Source organism: Haliotis rufescens, unplaced genomic scaffold, assembly GCF_023055435.1.
Source record: "Haliotis rufescens isolate VD_foot unplaced genomic scaffold, xgHalRufe1.0.p SCAF_2, whole genome shotgun sequence".
Taxonomy (NCBI): Eukaryota; Metazoa; Mollusca; class Gastropoda; order Lepetellida; family Haliotidae; genus Haliotis; species Haliotis rufescens.
The window spans coordinates 72982215-73003179 of NW_025963890.1; the positions used below are offsets into that span (position 1 = coordinate 72982215).

The 20965-nt window shown below is 42.2% G+C and overlaps 3 protein-coding genes across 3 annotated transcripts; 2 read left to right on the top strand and 1 right to left on the bottom strand.

Annotated features, from left to right (window-relative positions):
* Positions 1-3526: 3526 nt before the first annotated feature.
* Positions 3527-5928, bottom strand: LOC125382138. Its single transcript, XM_048400520.1, has 2 exons — positions 5499-5928; positions 3527-5438 (listed from the first exon to the last, which is right to left on the bottom strand). The coding sequence occupies exons 1-2, from the start codon at positions 5814-5816 to the stop codon at positions 4008-4010; spliced, it is 1749 nt and encodes a 582-aa protein (XP_048256477.1). The 5' UTR covers positions 5817-5928; the 3' UTR covers positions 3527-4007.
* Positions 5929-7327: 1399 nt separating this feature from the next.
* On the top strand, positions 7328-12316 carry LOC125371558. Its single transcript, XM_046497516.2, has 2 exons — positions 7328-7483; positions 10610-12316. The coding sequence occupies exon 2, from the start codon at positions 10873-10875 to the stop codon at positions 11953-11955; it is 1083 nt and encodes a 360-aa protein (XP_046353472.2). The 5' UTR covers positions 7328-7483; positions 10610-10872; the 3' UTR covers positions 11956-12316.
* Positions 12317-16610: 4294 nt separating this feature from the next.
* LOC124133215 lies at positions 16611-20655 on the top strand. The gene is made up of 2 exons (XM_046497515.2): positions 16611-16764; positions 17733-20655. Exon 2 carries the CDS (start codon positions 18167-18169, stop codon positions 19040-19042), a length of 876 nt encoding a protein of 291 aa, XP_046353471.2. The 5' UTR covers positions 16611-16764; positions 17733-18166; the 3' UTR covers positions 19043-20655.
* The last annotated feature ends 310 nt before the right edge of the window (positions 20656-20965 follow it).

Sequence of the window (20965 nt, forward strand, 5' to 3'; positions counted from 1 at the left end):
ACTTGCAGCATACGTCAAGGATAATGTTTTGGTAACATAACCCGACTTGGGCGAATACTATGGAGATATAAAAGGAAATCGACAAAATATCGAACATTATATCCTTCTCTGGTTATATAGGCGGGCCGTACAACGTACCTGCTGGGCAAAATAAAGTATACACTTGACAATACCTGTTTCACTCTGCTCAACATCGTGTACTGTGAAATTGCGACCCCATGTTCCTTGAGACGTCATGTGCACGTCACCAGTTGTGAGATACTCATTGATGAGATGATGATGATCATGATTATTATTAATGAAAAGATGCTTGTCATGTCGCCTATGACACCTCGTCAAATACATCACCATCGAATAACCATTTCTCCCTTGCTCCTTGTTTAGCCACCATCAAACATGGGTGCCTACTTTCTCTGGCCAGGCAGTCTGTGATGGCGATGTTGCATCAATTCGTAGCGAAAGTTTCCTGGCAATGTATGCAAGAGCTTCCGTATACAGAAAAGAAAGAGGATTGTTTGTGTGTTTAAATCTAATATTGTCTTTGAATCAATATACAAGAAATATTCCTACATTTCTTCTTAAAAACACTACAGCATACCCTCGGAAGTGGTGGATGCTGTCCTTTGTTCCGTGATCCATGGTGTTAACAGAAGGTTGACAATGAAGCACTGACTTCAGGTTTAGTAATTCAGTTTTGTTCGTTTGTTGTTTAACGCCACAGACAGCAATATCAATATCAATATCAACACAGTCAGCGAACCTGACTACCCGATCCCGTCAGTCGCCATTTAAGACAAGCACAGGCGCTTTTTTTCGGTAAGCATGGGTTGATGAAGACCTTTTATAACCCGGGTCTCCACTGGTACGTAATACAGTAAGCGAGTGAGATGATACGCCACGGAAACGCTTTATTAGTCAGTTAATAAAATATGTAAGTACTTCCATATAGGAAGTACATATTGTATTTACTGACCAATGTTCATGTGTGATAAGCGAATGGTTTTTACAAAGAATTACACAAACTTCTGTAAACAAACCTCATTACGTCATCGTCATGAGATGTATTATAATATTTACTCATGCTGTACCATGAACGGATGGCTTGGACTATCCCAGGAGATACTTGATGATGTACGAATATACCGCGATATTTGTTCTGACGATGGCCCAGAGTTGCGTCATTTGGACGTGTCACGATTCGATGATCCTATGATGAAGGGTTCGAATCCTAGATGCGTCCTCACCAAAATTTTAACATTCTTTTGTCTTACTTTAGATCAGGAGTCTTTACAAATACTCTCATTAAACAATTTATAAGAATAAATATTACAATTGTATGACAGTCGATAGATGGTGTATAAAGCATACTAAAGTACTAGTATACGTATAAAGGGAGAAGTAAATCAAGAAGATATGGATATATACCACTATAAAACAGCTGATGATGATGGATGAACAGATGAGGGGGTGTGGTCCTGCCCACTTTCGTCTCAGCGAAGAATCTATCACAGTTTCACGGCGAGTACTCTGCAAGGAGCACATACTATAGAACACCAATATGTATGAAAGCCCAATGGAAAGACTAATTGATAGCAACATACTTCATTTCTCGTTATTTCGAATGTTTAAAAAAAATATTCCATCGAAATTTCGATTTTCACCGTAATTTCAATTATTTTCTCGTCTTTTATTACATTCTAGTAATTTCAGCTGTACTTATTTAGACAAATTATTTAGTTCGATTAATGTTCTTAATTCGGTTTATTTTTCGAAATTTCGAATTCGTAAGTAATAGAAGTGACGAGAAAATAATCGAAGTTCTGATAAAACCCTCCAGGAATTTTGTTGTTTGAAAATAATTGAAGTAACAAGATAAATACTCAAAATTTCAATTAAAAAAACAAACTTACAAATGCTACTAAAGTGCCACCATTACGCTTTCGTAGTTAAATAATCCTTTTAACAACAAAAAGAAAATACAGAGCACCTCCTCCCCCAATACGCGAATCTAGTTTGCAAATGATATGGTTATTGCAATAATGGGAGAAAATCATTGTCAGGTCAAGTGAAGGATAAGAGGTGGATGAGAAAAACATCCTTGTCTTGACGCGTCAGACCAAATGAGGTTAAAAGGTGGTACTTGTTGTTACCCTGCCTGGCGTTCTCATAAAGGGGCTACAAGGAAAGGGGCTATTAAATCAGTATACTGTGTCTGAGTGGGGGTATTCATGTTAAACTGCGGCATGGTATCTCAGTGTGCTAGCACTATAAATCGGCATCAGTCCGGACTAGTACAAGCAGCCACACACACATACACACACACACACACACATACACGTGCATGCACGTCGCTATATAAGTGCAATAATCTTGGACGCGACGTTAAACCCAATTTCACCTCAACTACTATATTCCTCGGTACCGGAGTTATACAATACCTCCAACTGATATTACCGCCGTAAAGCTTTTACTATAGTACTCGGTACCGGAGTTATACAATACCTCCAACTGATAATACCACCGTACAGCTTTTACTATATTACTCGGTACCGGAGTTATACAATACCTCCAACTTATAATTCCTACATACAGCTTTTACTATATTACTCGGTACCAGAGTTATACAAACCTCCAACTTATAATACCGCCATACAGCTTTTACTATATTACTCGGTACCGGAGTTATACACTACCTCCAACTTATAATGCCACCGTACAGCTTTTACTATTTTACTCGGTACCCGAGTTATACAATATCTCCAACTTATAATACCGCCATACGGCTTGGCGTTCTCATAAAGGGGCTACAAGGAAAGGGGCTACAAAATCAGTATACTGTGTCTGAGTGGGGTTTTCATGTTAAACAGCGGCATGGTATGTCAGTGGGCTAGCACTATAAATCGGCATCAGACCGGATAAGTACAAGCAGCCACACAAACACGTGCACACACGTCGCTATATAAGTGCAGTAATCTTGGACGCAACATTAAACCCCATTTCACCTCACTTCACCTTGTCTTGACAGACCTAACCCCGATAATCACTAAAGGTGGAATTGTTTTGGTGAGGATTAGCTTAAGACTAAGAAACGTATTCTACAAGCGGTGGTGGGCTGGCCTTGTGGTCAGCGTTCGCTCACCTAGCCGATTTCCTCGGTATGATTCCTTCCAGGAGTACAAGCATGCGAAAACAATGTCTTGTGTCCCTCCGTGACATTGAATATCGCTAAAAGTGGCAAAAAAACCATACTCACTCACTCACTTATTCCAAAGTTGTTTCAGTTTAGTTAATGCCGAATGGTGACTCGATATCCTCTCGCGGCCATTTTGTCAACTTGGTTCTGTCTTCGCGCAAACGAGTGAGAGAGTGAGTGAGTGAGTATGGTTTTACGCCGCTTTTAGCAATATTCCAGCAATATCACGGCGGGGGACACCAGAAATGGGATTCACACAATGTACCCATGTCGGGAATCGCACCCTGGTCTTCGGCGTGACGAGCGAACGCTTTAACCACTGGGCTACCCGACCGCCCCTAGCGCAAACGAACATAGCGAAAACAATAGTCAAATTGTTGTGCCACATGAACCTATAGATAAGTTACGTGAGTATTCTTTAAATAGAACACAATTTCCATTTACCACTCTGTATGTAAAGTGGTGAAACCCTTGTGACTGTCACTTTGCTATAAAGATACAATCTGCGTTTATAAACACAAAATATTAAGGAGTGGGTAATTGTCCAAAGGACTTTTATCGATACGCTAAATGACATTAGATAGCCGTTTTTTCGCAAAATCATAACAATCATAACATTGATCGATGTTCCCTGCAGTTACTGAAAGGGCCGAGTGGTGACGAATTCTTCTGCAAAATACACCATTCCGTGAACTGTCTGTCAATATCCCTCCAGCTTGGGATCCTTCATGCCATGAATTGACGAATTCTTGCAACAGGAACACATTTATTCAACATTTCACACAGTGACACATCCATTGAACGAGAGGGCTGGTCAGAATTTGATCCATACAACGATTGATTGGTCTTCCTTCATGGCCTCCTCACTGATGACCCTCCCGTGTGGGGAGTAGTTAGGCAAATAGTTTCTGTCTTTCAGAAATCCGTAAATATAGTTATATCCAACTGGATCGTCCATGTAAAACCAATGCATTAGTACGTAACGCACGTGAATATTTTTGAAGAACATCTGCGCACCACGGAACATCCGGACTTCGTCACCTTGGACATCGACCTTGACAATTGCTCTCTTGAAGGTCATGGCCGGAATAAGGTCATCCAGTTCGACGGTCCGCACGACATCCTCAGCGGAAACGATATCATTCTTCAGCATCGATTCTACAACCTCGACAGTTTTCGTATCACCAAGGTTACCCATCTTGTTGTAGACTAGCTGCACGAGTTTGTATCGGTCGGACAGACAGTTTGTGACGAGCGTCACCAGCCTTTGGAACCCGTTCATTTTGACTGATTTGTGGAAAGGGCGAATATTTTGTACGTTTGGTTCTACTGCCAACACGGGTCTGGCGATGGCGGCCGCTGCTAAACTATACAACCCAATGTTGGCTCCTAAGTCTACTGCTTGTAACGTAATATCCGAGTGAAGAATCTCAAGGAAGAACCCAACCATTTTAGCTTCATATTGTCCAGTTTCGGCCAGGGAACTGGACATCGGTTTATCAAACTCGGGATCATTGATGCAAATCATTGGCTCATGCTTCATTGGCACCTTGAGGAACACACACCGGAAGTCCCATTCGTATTGTTTGGCAAGGTCATACTTGTCGAGCTTATGCGGTGTCGTCCTCAGTGTCTTCATCATGTCTTTAACACGGGGGTTCTTGAAGGTGGGGGTCGTAAATTCCTTCCAGCCTGGGGGTAGTGTGGGAAGGGTCTGTCCCTCCGCCGCAAGATCCGCAGCAAGCTCCTTCTGCTCAATGACCTGGATAGCTCGCTGAAGGAACTGCAGTGTCGCCTGCAAAGACCTTCTATCGCCAATGTCGTTCCTGATGTCAGACAAGACCATGTTGAGTCGAGCGTGGAGTTGTTGTTTAGTTATCTCTGGATGCGGATCTGCTGGCAATGAAACATTCTTAGGCATGTGATAACTAGTCGTAGAAGGACGTGTAGGTCTCGGTTTCGGTGAGGTTACTTCCGCTTGTTTGCCCTTAGCCTTCATTTGATGTTTAAGTTTGAGTAAATCTTCTCTAATTTCTTTAATATACTGTTCCCGTGTCTTATTCTGATCGGCCTGAGCGTTAGCAGCTGTCAGATTCTGAGACTTGTTAGGAGTGGCAGTTTGGGCATTGGTATTTTTCCGCGAGGAATCATGCTCATGCCATTCATTTGACCCGTTTGAATCTGAAGGAACGAGTTGGGGTTCGTGTAGCTCTCCGGGTTCCTCGACATCCTTCTGTAGCCCATCCTTCTGTTGTGCATCCTTCTGTAGCCCATCCTTCTGTTGTACATCCTTCTGTAGCCCATCCTTCTGTTGTACATCCTTCTGTAGCCCTTCCTTCTGTTGTACATTCTTCTGTAGCCCATCCTTCTGTTGATCATCCTTTTCTATGCTCTCTCCCGCTTGTTGTACCACTCCAACTGCCCCAACGTTCTGGCCAGACTGTTCTGTCTGTTCCACGTCCGGGGAACTCTTTATTCCAACCGAATACGCGACGAAACACAGCAACGCTACACACGCTATCACCAGTATCACCACCACCCTTTTCAAGCGACGCATATCGGTGTTGTCTTTGCCTTTTCCTTCTTCTAGCCGTTTATAAGACACATCTTTAAACTTCTCCATGGTTAACTGATCGCGCCATCAGGTAATATGATAAGTACGATCTCGCTAAATATCCAGAGAAAAAAATATCCTTTGACTTTACGAACGACTCGTGCACCACAGTCCATTAATGTTGAAATATTACTGTGTGTCACGAGCTAGTGAATGTCTTGTGTTAATAAAAGTAACTGGAAAAGCCACAGATGGCGGGGATGAATAGAGTCAATACAAAAGCCGAGACTCTCTGACAGATGACACCGCTACTTAAGAATATCGTCCTTGAAATCAATGATGGCAAAGGGACATGCTTTATTGCAATATTTTAGCATCCGTTGTTCATATAAGCTGCTTGACTGCAGCGGTCTCCAATTTATTATAAAATAATGACATCTCACATTACCTTTATACAAGCAAAACAACTAAATTTAACGACAAACTTGTTATTTGAAATGAGCTCCAAAAATAGGTTTTAATGCATTCAGAATGCACCAGAGACTGGGAAAACATACATCTGGGATTTTTTCAATTTGCATTTTTCAATTTTATATTGTAAACGGGGACTGTTTCCATTTAAATAATTGGCAAGTACTGTTGAGAGTGCTATTATTATCATTTCCCCACCTGAACTGCCAGGCAAAGGTACCCCCCCCCCCCCCCCCCCCCCCCAAGGCCGAGTGAAGAGGGTAAAGGGTCTCTAATAACATTGTGCATTCTTCGTATTTAATGCACCCTTTTATAAATAGTCGAATAACCAAAAATGGTAATAACTTTCACATGATAAAAATGTTACTCTTTTGTTGGATAACGAAACCTCGTTAACCCGGACGGTAGCAGTGCAATTGAAATCTTACGGATTAACAACTGGATTATCGAATTATGGGTACGGATTAGTTCAACTTATAGACGTGCGGGTGTTCCTAGCAGTAATCCCCGGTACACGGGTTTCAGGATTAGCGGAGTCTGGTCTACCGAGGTTTCAAGGTTCTTATTTACCAATCTTACTAATTTATCATAAAAAAACTCGACAAGAAGGAAAACAATAAAAGCTAAATTCAACAAGATATTCTGATATATATTGATATTCTGAGTTTATGACTGAATAACACTTCAGGTGAGGTGAGGTGAAATCGGGTTTAACGTCGCGTCCAGGATTATTGCACTTTTATAGCGACGTGTAGTACTTGTACTAGTCCGGACTAATGCCGGTTTTATATTGCTAGCCAACTGAGATACCATGTTGCAGTTTAACATGAATACCCAACTTTCCGCTCTCCGGACGCTTTACTAGACCAGAAAGATTATCAGTTTCATCCAGTCCCCTAAAACAATAAATATACCCCCCCCCCCCCCAACCCTCGTCTTCATTTTAATTACATTATTTTTAATTGATGTGTTTCAGAAATCATTTTTCAACATGAATAAAGTAGAGCAAATGTCAACAGTTCCTAAAACAATATGTCAGTTTTAAATAGCACACAGACAGGTGCATAATAGCTATCTGTGTGAGCTGTCGCTATCAGGTGACGCACCTGGGCTGGGGACGCTAATCGGACTGAATGCCATATGTCAAGGTCACTCGGCTACCGTATGTACTGTTATATGCAGGAGACACAATGGGGGGCAAGCTTCGTCCCAGGGGATCAGGAGGGGGTCTAGCAGGGGGTGGGGCCTCCACGTCAACCGCCAAGGTATGTACAGAGATCATGATAGATTTGCATTCATTTGTATCCGCAGTAGAGTGTTGCACACGTTACAATCTTGCAAACTACTACATTATAATAATAATGCATGTGTATTTCAGATATTGCATTATGGTAAGAAATATGTAAAATATATAACCATGCTTCAAATGATCGCTACATGTTGGATAAAAGTCGTGTATCGAACGTATCGGGGCTAAATGTGTCTCCCTGCCTGATTCCATCATACAATGCGGAAGTAAAATGTGTTGCGACCATTAAAAATGATATTTCGCCCCAGGCCGATAAACACAGGTGACGTATTACAGTAGAAGGCCCGGGTATATTGTAGACAAAGCCAGCATTCAGGTAACTCAGGATTAAGAAGTAGATTACGTTAAAACCGATCAATTTCCTTCCAGTTTACAATTTTGCCGTAGGCAGACAAAGCCAGCGGCTGTACAAAGGGAAGCAACTCTGAAGGCGCTTCAATTAGTTTCACAAAACGGCTCGAGGCCTAAAATAATGTTGTCGGATTCTTTTGCTCTCAAATGTTTGCAGGTGGCAGTATTTTATATCCGACTAGACTATATGAAGTGGGACCGGTATTGTTGAGATACTCGAGTACCGTATTAGAAAGTGAATAAAGTGGACATGCTTTTAAAACACGGAAACATAGTTTAGTAAACAACGGTGTTGTGCTGACATTTGTTCATTACCTCCGTCCTTCGTTATTCGCGAAACCGTGTCCGCCATATTGGATGTTCCCATTTGTCAGAGGATAGTCTGAGGGATTGAATACATGCACCATGTATAGATGAGTATGTTCTGTAGTCTCCGCCACCAGAATCACGAAATATCGCGATGATTAATTAACGAAGATAGAAACATGTGGGCTAATACTTATAAAGTTAAAACAAGAAATTCCTGCGATAAGGAATATTACATACAGTAATGAGAAAAATTGCAAAGTGCGCTTTTCAAGAAATGTCCATTTTCTTAGGGAGAAACCTCATCATTGAAAATTGATCAAGTGGCTAATATCCGGATTGGAATCGACAGTCGGGTGACTGCGAGGGACTATATTTAACTGTGCCCTTGGTCAATAGCGCTTTAAATATTACATCTACACGTATTTTTCATCCAGTTCTGGTAATGTACGTACACTGCACACGCTGGTAAATATAGTCGCTCGAATGTATTACATTTGGTACTTAAAATTCATATCTACCTTTCGTTGGTTTACTAAATACAGAAGTTACACCTCTAACATTCAGCAGTAATTGGTCAATCAGGCATATGTCATATATCAGGGAAACTTGTGACGTCAACCTCTGGCCATCTCATCACTGCCTCTTGGAACAGACCGCCTCCGTGGTCAAGTGGATAGAGCTAATAGGGCCTTTACTAAGGTTGGCGACGTTTGTGCCTCCCGTGTGCGACCATAAAATTTGCCAGATCGACTTTGGTCTCCAACGACGACCTGGCAAATTTTATGGTCGCACACGGGAGGCACAAAGGTCGCCATCCTGTGTAAAGGCTCAAAAGGGGATAAAACAGGAACTTGTCTTCTCGGAGTCAGTATTAATGTGTCTGAGTGGGGTATTCATGTTAAACTGCGGCATGGTATCTCATTGGGCTATAAAACGGGCTTGAGTCCGGACTACAAGCAGCTCCCCCCCCCCCCCCCCCCCCCCCCCCCCACACACACACACACACACATACATCCACACCTGCACGCACGTCACTACATAGTGTACCTCATTTCACACCACCAGTCCTTTTTGATACAATGACTGTCGGCCAAAAAATCGGGACAATAAAACCGCCCTATATTTTCCTTGTTACTATAAGGGTAACGCTATTTTTCAGGGCATTATCATTTGCAGAAGCCCGAGGTCTTCCATTAACTGCCTGACGAAGGGGGGCAGTTGAAAAGACCGAGGGCTTCTGCAAATGATAATGCCCTGAAAAAGAGCGTTACCGCTATTATAGCTAAAGTGGATTAAATTTGTTATCAAATAAATAGAAACAACAATATCGGTTTTGAAACATTTACTGCAATCGACACGAATGTCACTGACCCACTTTTATAAATATGAAAACATCATAGAACAAACCATATGACGTCACTACCACTACCCTATGACGTCACCTAACAACGGGCGTGATAATGACCCGTCGTCAAGCAATATGAGGGCATTATCAAGTTACAGTGGCCCGCCGATTTTTTGATAACACGCGGGCGGTTTAATGATAATTCTATCCATTTTAGCTATAAAACACATTATCATCACTCGTTAAATAATCTAGCTACCGGATACCCATAGACGGATTGCATGACGTCATAATGTATGATGTAACGTCATTGGCTTGTTACGTCACAACTGACCCTGTGGGCACCGGGAGTTATCGTACTACTGAGAGCGGTCACATGAGAGATCGAGCTGTGACACATTAAATATTTCATCGAAAATAACTATGTGAACTCGTAATGATAAATTCGTTATATATGTCTCACGAGCGGGGCTATTTAAAACCGAATACCAGAACAAGGGGTGTACACAGATAAGTTCATCTCGTAAAATCCCGTAACGCGGCAAGACCTTCCGTATCTGGGATTTTTATGAGAGACGGAATAATTTGTGTCGTCATTATTATGACATTAGAAACTGAAACTGTTTTTAGTGTGGGTTGAGGGGGTATCCGGAATACCACATGAGAGTGCACTTTTGGGACGCGTGATGCCGAGCTCTGTATCCGACAATCTCATGTTTCTTCATGACACGCACATGATTTGCAGAATCTTTTATAACGAAGACAGACCCATGTGGTAAAACTGACCGGACATTTATTATAGGGGTGGGTGGGTCAGAGGGAATTAGCGGAGGGCCACGAAAACATATAACAGGCTCTAGGGGAGGGTAATAAAAATACAATACAGTAAAGTACGGTTATAACGAACTCAAAGGGACTACTAATTTTAGTTCGTTATAACCGTAGTTCGTTATAAGCATATATACAGCATAACTACAGCAACTAGTCGGGACCAAAAAGTAAGTTCGTTATATCCGTAAGTTCGTTATAAGCGTGTTCGTTATAATCGTAGTTTACTGTATATTCTTTATGTTTCAGCTTCTATACTGATCTAAACAAGGACATTTCCTGTGATAACAAACACTGTCAATTCCGGAGACATGTCATGACGTACATGACGTACATACAACTGAGGAATCAAAGAACTGATATTTTCACGAACAGTGCAAGACACAAACATTCACCTCACGTTATCAAGGATCGCCCGTTCTGAGAACTGTTGGACGAGGAAGTGGGTGATCAATGGCACTGTGATACTTGTCCAACTCCATGTTCCTGTGTTTGTGGCAAGGGTGAAGATCATGATACGGCGGTCCATGACGAAGTCGTCTTGTGCGGCGATACTGATCGTGGCGCTACTAGCGTTCCTGCTGGCGTGGTACACATATTTATCTATTGGGGGAGGGTCTGGGGGAGCGAGATACTGGGAGCATCGTCTAAAGCAGGAACAGGATTACGTAGACTACGTCCAGGACTCACGACTTCATCATCCCACGGAATCATTTGAAGACTATATCAACCCTGTGCATTTCAATTATCATAACTTTATAAAAAGGAGGGATAAAATTTACTCTGAGAAGATATCAAAGAGGAACAAAAAGGGTAAACTATATGTATATAATCCACACAGACTCGTTGGCAGGAGCAGTTGTGTTCCATTCAAGACTATGAAGAATGGAACTCGTCTTTGTGTATACAGCAGACGCCGAGATCAGTTCATTTCATCTCACATCCGGGACACTGGATCCTGGGAACCGGATCTTCTCGCTGCCATGGCAACGGCTCTGTCATCCGTTCCCAGAATGCACGTAGTTGATATCGGGTGTAATGTCGGCATGTACACGATGTACGCTGCTCTAATGGGGAGGAAGGTTGTTGCCGTGGATCCAATCAGTTCAAACTTGTTCTTGCTCCATTCCTCTCTCACGTACGCCGGACTCCGGAACAACGTCCAGCTCCTTCTCAACGCTGTCTCCGACCACGTGGAGCCTGTCAAAGTCCTCGTCAACAAAGACAACGTGGGCGGGTCCAGGATAGAACCCGTATCTGAGTCAACACGTAACGACAACGACACCATTGTTGATTCGATAGTGTTGGATGATCTGGTGCGTGTTGTGGACTTCAAGAAGGTGTTTATCAAGATGGACATTGAAGGTCACGAGGTGAACGCGTTTCGTCGGGCCTCCCAGTTCTTCCAAACGTTTGACGTCCGTTACATCATGATGGAGTGGATGTTTCAGCGTCACTCCCCTCACGGGCGCGAGATCGCCAACTTCCTCACCAGGAACGGCTTTCTGCCCTACACAGACGTCTCTGCTCACGACCTCCTCGAGGTTGAAGAATATTTCGCTTGGCCAGATAATATGATCTGGATCAAGAGATGACTATTGTGAAGTGGGATCAGCCATTGGGCTTGTATGTATTAGTCGTTAATAGACAGAGTATTCTCAGTGACATGTTGGGTGTTAACTGTACGAATGTTGTAATCTCAATAGTATTCGTCGGTGTCCTTAATAACAGGTTTTTTAACTGTCCATGGCAATGGTCTGTTCTCAATGGGTGTTAACCGTGTAAACATTGTGATCTAAAGTGTGAGAAAGTGAGTATTATTTAACACCGATTTCAACAGTATTTCAGTTATATCACGGCGTGTCAGCTTAATGTGGGAGGAAAGCCCGAAGTTATGCAGATCTCAGAGTTTACCACTTTAGTGAAACGCACGAGCACGGGTATAGTGCTGACAAACCTGGAAACATAATCGTTACGAACCGCGATTCGAACCCACGTTCATTTGTTACTGGCGTGTCCAAGGGGCGCAACTCTGCACAGCGAATTGCGGCGCTTAGACGACTGGGCCACCCGTGACTCCGATCTAAACTGTGTGTGATGTTAAAACAAAAGTAGACTTTCAACAAAGACTTTTAAATATTTCTCCATGACAATATATTAGGAGCGAGTCATTGTGTTATTCCGTAAAACATTTCAGGCCCTTCATTATTTATAAATATTCTTTTTAAGATTTTTCCTTATTTTTATGATTTAGTTGCGTATACACGAGACGTGTTGGTATTGCGTCAACACAAGGTGATTGTGTGTTGATCTTTGTGTATATATATTTGAAATAATACAAAGAGTTGACATGTCTAAGCGATAATACGTTTGACCTCGTGTTATCGCCTTTATATCTTGTTGTTACACGCATTTTCGATATTTATGTTTCTCTATATATTATACATTTACATGATGATTTTTATACTCTTATATTTTGAATAATGCACAAAATACACGTTATCGCTTCCTAAATATTTATTATAAATAATATAATGTGAAAATACATGTCTATTTGTTCAGCGTTGTATTAAAACTATACTATGTTGGGTTTTTACAAAATGAAATAAAATAATCAGTTATAAGTTGTGATCTCTCCTTCATATTTCATAAGACCACAGACCCACACAGCAATACGCACACGCTCAGAGAAATAAATACCTTGTTGACATCAATTTCCCCGTCCCGAGAAGATCCAGGTTAGAATTAGTCTTCAGCAACCAATGCTTGTCGTAGAGGCGACTAACGGGATCGGGTGGTCCGACTCACTGACCTTATGGATATCATCGTATCCAAACTGCGTAGATCAATGCTCATGACGTCAACCACTGGATTGCCCGGTCTAGACTAGTTTGCTCACAGACCATCGTCATATAGCTAAAATATTGCCGAGTGCGGCTTTAAACAACAAATAAACAAACATGAAATCACTTCGTGACTTCCTGTAATCCATTTAAGGAAACGTGGGAATATACTGAGAAATGTTTACAGCAGATCTACAGTTGTATCAATGGGTATATGACGTTGGTGAGCCTTGTGTGTACGTGTGCGTTTGTCGGGTTTAAGGCCCATTTGAACAGTATTTCATTTAAGAGGAGCCTCGGAAAAGTTTTATCAAAAGGTCGCTTAGATCATGCAGAAGTCAGAAAAAAAAATCTTGGTCGTTGTGCGAGGCTGAAGTCTGAAGCTAATACCGTCTTGAAAAGATCTCTCACTGCATCATATTATAATAATATCTTCCAAACAGATTAACATATTTAGCTTTAAACACAATCCTAAACATGTTTAGTCGCGTTTAAGTTATCGGACAAGGAACGAGTTGATGTTTGTATTTAGGAGCTAAAACATTTAAACATCGGTTTTCAGCATAGATATGTTATTACGTACGCTTGGCGCTTAAAAACTGGCGTTCTTCTTTGTAGGTGTGGAGAAAATGAATCTTTATTGATCATTTTACTTGTGATATTGACCTTTTCGTCACATGTTGCTGGATCTACTGACTATTCGCAATTCTCTTACAATCTTGACGTTTTTTCTGAAAAGTTCTTTAAACGTTTAAAATCTTGATTTCTTATCAATCTATTTTCTTAAAATTGTGAATTAATGACTTGGATGACTTTATTACAATGTTGTGGTCATCTGATCAAATAACTACTTCTGTTTCATTGATGTACCCTCCAGAACTATAAATATAAGAGACCAGTGGAATCTGTCTCCTATCAGATCTATGCATTAAGATTAAGACTGACAATATAAACTGACGTCCAAAAGAAACTTTACCAGAGTTTGAAATCACTCTTGCTCAAAAACAACAAAACATACATGCATGAAGTAAAATGTATTGTGAAGATCAATATATCAACATAATCAACACTGAAAATGACAATCATACCGCGACCGAGAATGACGTCAGAGCCGCCCAAAGTTGGTTGTGGTACAAAACTCGAGCTTTCAGAATCATGGACAATATGCAGAGTACATAAACAATCGCTCACGTTCCATAACAAGTCATTAGTAGCGTGTGTGACCACCAAATGCCTCAACACACGCAAAAACTCTTCGACGCACAGAAAAAGTCAGTTGTCTGATGAGGTCACGTGGGATTTGACGCCATTCTTCTTGGAGGGCCAAGATCAGTTCTTGCCGGTTGGCTGGAGAGTGTGGTCGTTGTCGAACGCGACGATCCATCAAGTCCCAGAGGTGTTCTACGGGGGACATGTCGGGTGAGCGTGCAGGCCACGGCAGGACGTTGACGTTGTTGGCTGCGAGGAAGTTAGTGACAATTCTGGCTGTATGGGCTCTAGCGTTGTCATGCTGATAAATGACGCCACGTGGCTGCTGTTGGAGAAATGGTAGGACAACTGGACGAAGAATGTTATCCATGTAACGCTGAGCTGTCAAGTTTCTGTCAACGATGACCAGCGGTGTCCTCTCCTGCCCTCAGATCCCTCCCCACAACATGGCACTACCTACACCATATGGTACGACCTCCTGCACGCAACACGCCGCCGTTCGTTCACCTCTTCGGCGGTAAACACGTTGTCTTCCACCAGCCCTAAACATACAGAATCGACTTTCGTCAGTGAAGACAACCCTCTGCCAGTCACGTCGTTGCCAACGTCGTACAGTCCGGGCCCATCTCAATCGCAGACGACGATGTTGCGGTGTCAATAGCTGTCCTCTGTATGGTCTAAAAGCCCTGATTCCATGAGCCCTGAGTCTCCTGGCCACTGTCTGTCGACTAACCCTGTGTCCTAAGGCATTTGTCGCCGATGACGTCACTGTCAGGAAGCGATTTCGGAGGTGCAAGGTACGCAAGTACCGGTCATCATGGGGCGTGGTCACCCTGGGTCTGCCTGTTCTTGGCCTGTCAGCGGTCCCCCCTGCTAATTGTAACGTTGCATCAAGTTGGTAACGGCAACACGGGAGCAACCGAAGGTTCGTGCAATATGGGCGTGGGTGGCTCCCATCTGTACCATACCCAAGGCTCGTTCACGTTGTTCGACTGTGAGTCGTGGCTTTTCTTTGGTGTTTTTTTATCACTGTGGATGTCTAACTTGCCTTTGCAATCGTTTTATACCCTTACCCGCACGTGCATTTGCAGTTGTCCGTTGTGCACGTGTTTTTCACTTTTTCGCGTGTTATCTCGCAAACATGTAACAGACGATTAACATTTTCTGCATACATTATTTTTGATTTAGGTTATGTGTTTTAGATAGACTTCATCGGAAAAAAAATTATACTTTGTCTGAAATTTATATTTTCTGTTGGAAAAGTTTCTTTTGGACGTCAGTTTATCATCCACAAAATTTTATGCCAAGAGCTAAGACTTCACCGACTTCAACGACTTCCCCTTCGTGTGGAACAGTATTCCAGCAGCTGCCGCCATTGGTGTGTACATCTCACAACTTTTGAGGTACAATTAAGCATGACCTTTCAATGACATGTACGACCTTAGTAAAGATTACACTTTTTGTAGTAGACAAGCAGCTTCAGGGTAGAAGAAGACGTTAAAGAATATGATCAAAATACAAAGGTAAAATCAAGATCAGCATTTACAATAACTCAAAAGTAAGAGTGAGTGAATGAGTTTGGTTTTACGCCGCTTTTAGCAATATTGCACCAGAAATGGGCTTCACACATTGTACCCATGTCGGGAATCGAACCCGGGTCTTCGGCGTGACGAGCGAACGCTTTAACCACGAGGCTACCCGACCGCCCCCTCAAAAGTAAGAACACACAAATTAACCCCAACTACAAACTCCCCACGTATCAAATTTAAATACAGTAAACTACGTTTATAACGAACGCGCTTACAACGAACTGGCGGATAAAACGAACTCTTTTTGGTCCCGTCCGTTTGCTATACATATGCTGTATATATGCCTATAACGAACTACGGATATAACGAACTAAAATTAGTGGCCCCTTTGAGTTCGTTGTATTAAACCGTAGTTTACTGTACATATAAAACAATAACTGGACGAATAATGGCCACAATTGGGTTTTGAATATGGCTGTTGTGTCAGATTCGAACCTTCTGGCCAAATTCAGGCATCATCATTGATGGGAACATTTTCGAGTGTCAGCATTCATTCCCATCCTTCCTATAGAAACTCCAGTAAATAGTAACAATCCCTCAATTGTATATAGCCAGGGACTGCATAATAGCCACCTGTGTTATCTGTCGCTATCAGGTGACGCGCCTGGGCTGTGGACGGTAATCTGACTGAATGCCATATGTCAAGGTCACTCGGCTACCGTATGTACTGTCATATGCAGGAGACAGGATGAGGGACAAGCCCCGTCCCTGGGTATCAGGAGGGGGTCTAGCAGGGGGTGGGGCTTCAACGTTAAGCCCAAAGGTAGGACTAGAGATTACATTCATTTGTATCCGCAGTGTAGTATTGCACACATAGCAGTTGAACAGCTGTCGGCAGTAGTATGTTTATTCAATTGTTTACATTATGACACGTGTATTTCGGATTTTTCACTGTTGAAAGAAATGAGGAAAATAATTATAACCATGCTTTAAACTATTGCTGCAGGGTATATAATAGTCCATTTATCGAAGTTACCGGGGCTAAATGTGCCTCCCTGCCTGATTCCCTCTCACAATGCGGAAGTGTTGTGTCCACTGGCCATAATTTGCCCCAGACCTATAAAAACAGATGCAATTTTGGGGTAGAAGCCTCGGAATATAGTAGACAAAGCTAGCATTCATTAAACTCAGGGTTAAAAACAAAACACAGCGATAAAACACATCAATTCCGTCCCAGCTAGTTGACAGATTTCCTCAAGGCACGCGAAGCGCGCAGCTATGCGAAGGGAAGTAACTCTGAAGGCGCTTCATTCAGTTTGAATAAACAAAACATCTAGAGGCCCAAAATATATGTTGTCGCCCTGATTCTATACCGATCAAAATTTTACAGGGAGGAGGTATATTTAATATCCGACTAGACATTAAAGGAGACCCGTATTGATCATGTACTTCAGCGTTGATAAGGCATCCTAGAATACACTGGACTTGAAACCATGCTTGATCTGGTCGCTGACTTGGTTGATGAATGTCATCGTATCTCAATTGCGTGGATCGATGCTCATGATTTCAATCACTGTCTTGACTGGTGCAGACTCAATTATTTACAGTCCGCCGTCATGTAGCTGGAATATTGCTGAGTTCGGCGTTAAGCAACAAACACATAAAGCAAAACACAGAAAATGTATGTGTTAGGCTTAAGTATTAGACTTGTAAAATGTTTCTTGTTGTTCCACAAGTTAATTCACCCCCTAGTTTTCCGTCATGTCTAAACAATCTGTTCAAACGTTTCAGCTTCTACGATGTTCTAAACAAGGATGTATTCAGTGTGAACACCATCGTTCCCAAGTCAAAACTACAATGAACGGAAAATACCACGAACAAGGAGCGGACTTTACATTACTACTTTATCAAGGATCGCCCGTTCTGAGAACTGTTGGACGAGGAAGTGGGTGATCAATGGCACCGTGATACTTGTCCAACTCCACTCCGTGTTCCTGTGTTTGTGGCAAGGGTGAAGGGCATGATACGGCGGTCCATGACGAAGTCGTCTTGTGCGGCGATACTGATCGTGGCGCTACTAGCGTTCCTGCTGGCGTGGTACACATATTCATCTATTGGGGGAGGGTCTGGGGGAGCGAGATACTGGGAGCATCGCCTGAAGGAGGAACAGGATTACGTAGACTTCAACCACGACTCACGACTTCGCCAACCCACAGAACCATTTGATGACTACATCAACCCTGTGCATTTCAACAAACACGTCTTTAAAGAAGGGAAAGATAAAAAAATACGCTGAGAAGATAGGAAAGAGAAATAAGAAGGGTAAACTATATGTATATTATCCACACAGACTCGTTGGCAGGAGCAGTTGTGTTCCTTTCAAGACTATGAAGAATGGAACTCGTCTTTGTGTATACAGCAAACGAGATCAGTTCATTTCATCTCAAATCCGGGACAATGGATCCTGGGAACCGGATCTTCTCGCTGCCATGGCAACGGCTCTGTCATCCGTTCCCAGAATGCACGTAGTTGATATCGGGTGTAATGTCGGCATGTACACGATGTACGCTGCTCTAATGGGGAGGAAGGTTGTTGCCGTGGATCCAATCAGTTCAAACTTGTTCTTGCTCCATTCCTCTCTCACGTACGCCGGACTCCGGAACAACGTCCAGCTCCTTCTCAACGCTGTCTCCGACCACGTGGCGCCTGTCAAAGTCCTCGTCAACCGGTACAACGTCGGCGGGTCCAGGATAGAACCCGTATCTGAGTCAACACGTAACGACAACGACACCATTGTTGATTCGATAGTGTTGGATGATCTGGTGCGTGTTGTGGACTTCAAGAAGGTGTTTATCAAGATGGACATTGAAGGTCACGAGGTGAACGCGTTTCGTCGGGCCTCCCAGTTCTTCCAAACGTTTGACGTCCGTTACATCATGATGGAGTGGATGTTTCAGCGTCACTCCCCTCACGGGCGCGAGATCGCCAACTTCCTCACCAGGAACGGCTTTCTGCCCTACACAGACGTCTCTGCTCACAACCTCCTCGAGGTGGAAGAATATTCCGCCTGGCCAGATAATATGATCTGGATCAAGAAATGATTGTTAACAAGTGATTGAATTTACAAGCTTATGATTCCTTACTAACGAGAGTGTCCTCAGTCGGGTATACGAACCCAGCAGTCTATTACTATTAGTCTAATATACTTTACCTCAAAGTTGATCTTATATGTATATTTTTGAGTTAATAATTACTTAAGTTAGGGATACCATACCCGAAAAATGAACTGTACTAGCACTTAATCAGCACTCAAAAGATATTTGTACAAGCTTTTTTTTTAAAGATATAATTTGATTTAGAAGCTTTGCTTTTTTTCCGGCTCAAATTTACATTTCAAACATGGTTGGGGTTATGTGGTTGCAAATTCATTTCTTACCCAAGTCTTCATTGTACTAATTTATCTTTACACAAAATTACCCAGAACAGATTACTTTTTACTGTTGCAGGAATGAGTGATGGTTAAATAGACAAAATTCATAATCAATTACATAAAAGCAAACTCGGTATACTTTTGTTTTTAATATAAGCTATTTCACTTAATACACATTTTGGAGCTTGTTAAAATCTTGTAACACGCATTTTACGTATTTACCAGAAATATTATAAATATGATTATCAAACATGCGTGTTTTTATCATTTCTTCGCATTTTATTGGCCGTTATAACGTCTTTCTCAACAATATTTCAGCTATATTTTGAACATGTTAATAATGGAATCTGGACCAGGCAATACAGGCGTCGGGGTACAATGCCACGCAATCAACCAAGTCACCGTGCCAGACCACCCAATCCGTAAAATCTCCTCTTAAAACCGTCATGGGATACTGGGAACATATTGTAACCCCATGGTGATTTTGTTGGCTATGTAGAAACTGAAATACAATAATCAGTGATATATATATATATATATGGCTTCTTTTATTTTCCACATGTCTAAAAAACCTGCAGAAACTACACACGGAACACCCTAAAACACACTGAGATGACACCAGGTGTTGGTGAAACGGGTGTCCGGCCCTGTCGATATCAGCCATAGTGAGAGAAGGTTTTTGAAAACCATGACCGTTCATACTATGGTAAAATAATCGTGACGATATGTTACATTGTGATCAGGTAACATTGATAAGGGTTTCCTTTGGCCGTCGATGAGAGAAAGTAATTCAAAAGAACGAGTAATCTGTTAGCATGAGCGAATGTGGATTTTCACCGCTTTTAGATAGCCTCTATACCTCAAAGGACATACCGCTTCAATGAAACTGCATCATAATGCTTTGCAGATGATTGTGACTTCATCGCTTACCATGACGTCATAATCAAATGATCTCACTACTCACTCTGACAGTGAAGCTGGTTACTGTATATATTCTGGGCCCCGTTCCCCAAAGCGATCTTAGCGCTAAGTCAATCGTAACTCCCATTCTTTACCACTGACTTACGACAATCATAGCGCTAAGATCGCTTTGTGGAATTGGGGCCTGTACTCCAAAGACTCTGAAGGCCTATTCACGAAGCTGCTTTAGCGCTAAGATTGGCGTAAGGGTGTCGTAGCGAAAACATCTTAGCAAAGTATATTCTCGAAGCTGCTTCAGCGCTCATTTATCTTAAGTTTACGACTAAATCAATCTTTGGATCTTACTACAGGTACAATGGCGGCCAAAAGACGGCACACTGAACAAAACGAATCGCCAGTATTGGTCTATTCTGGGTCCCGTCCACAAAGCGATCGTAACTACAATCAATCTTAGAGACTTACGTCGATTATAAAATCGTCTTAGCTAAAGTTTACGCCCGTTCCACAAAGCGATCTTAGGGCGATTGTAACTTTACAAGTTCTTAAGCAGCCGATCTTAACAAAGATAGGAATCATCAGCCATGAAGTTACGAAAGTTTCTTAAGCAGCCGATCTTAACAAAGATCGGAATCTTCAGCCATGAAGATACGAAAGTTTCCCTAAGAGTGGCCTC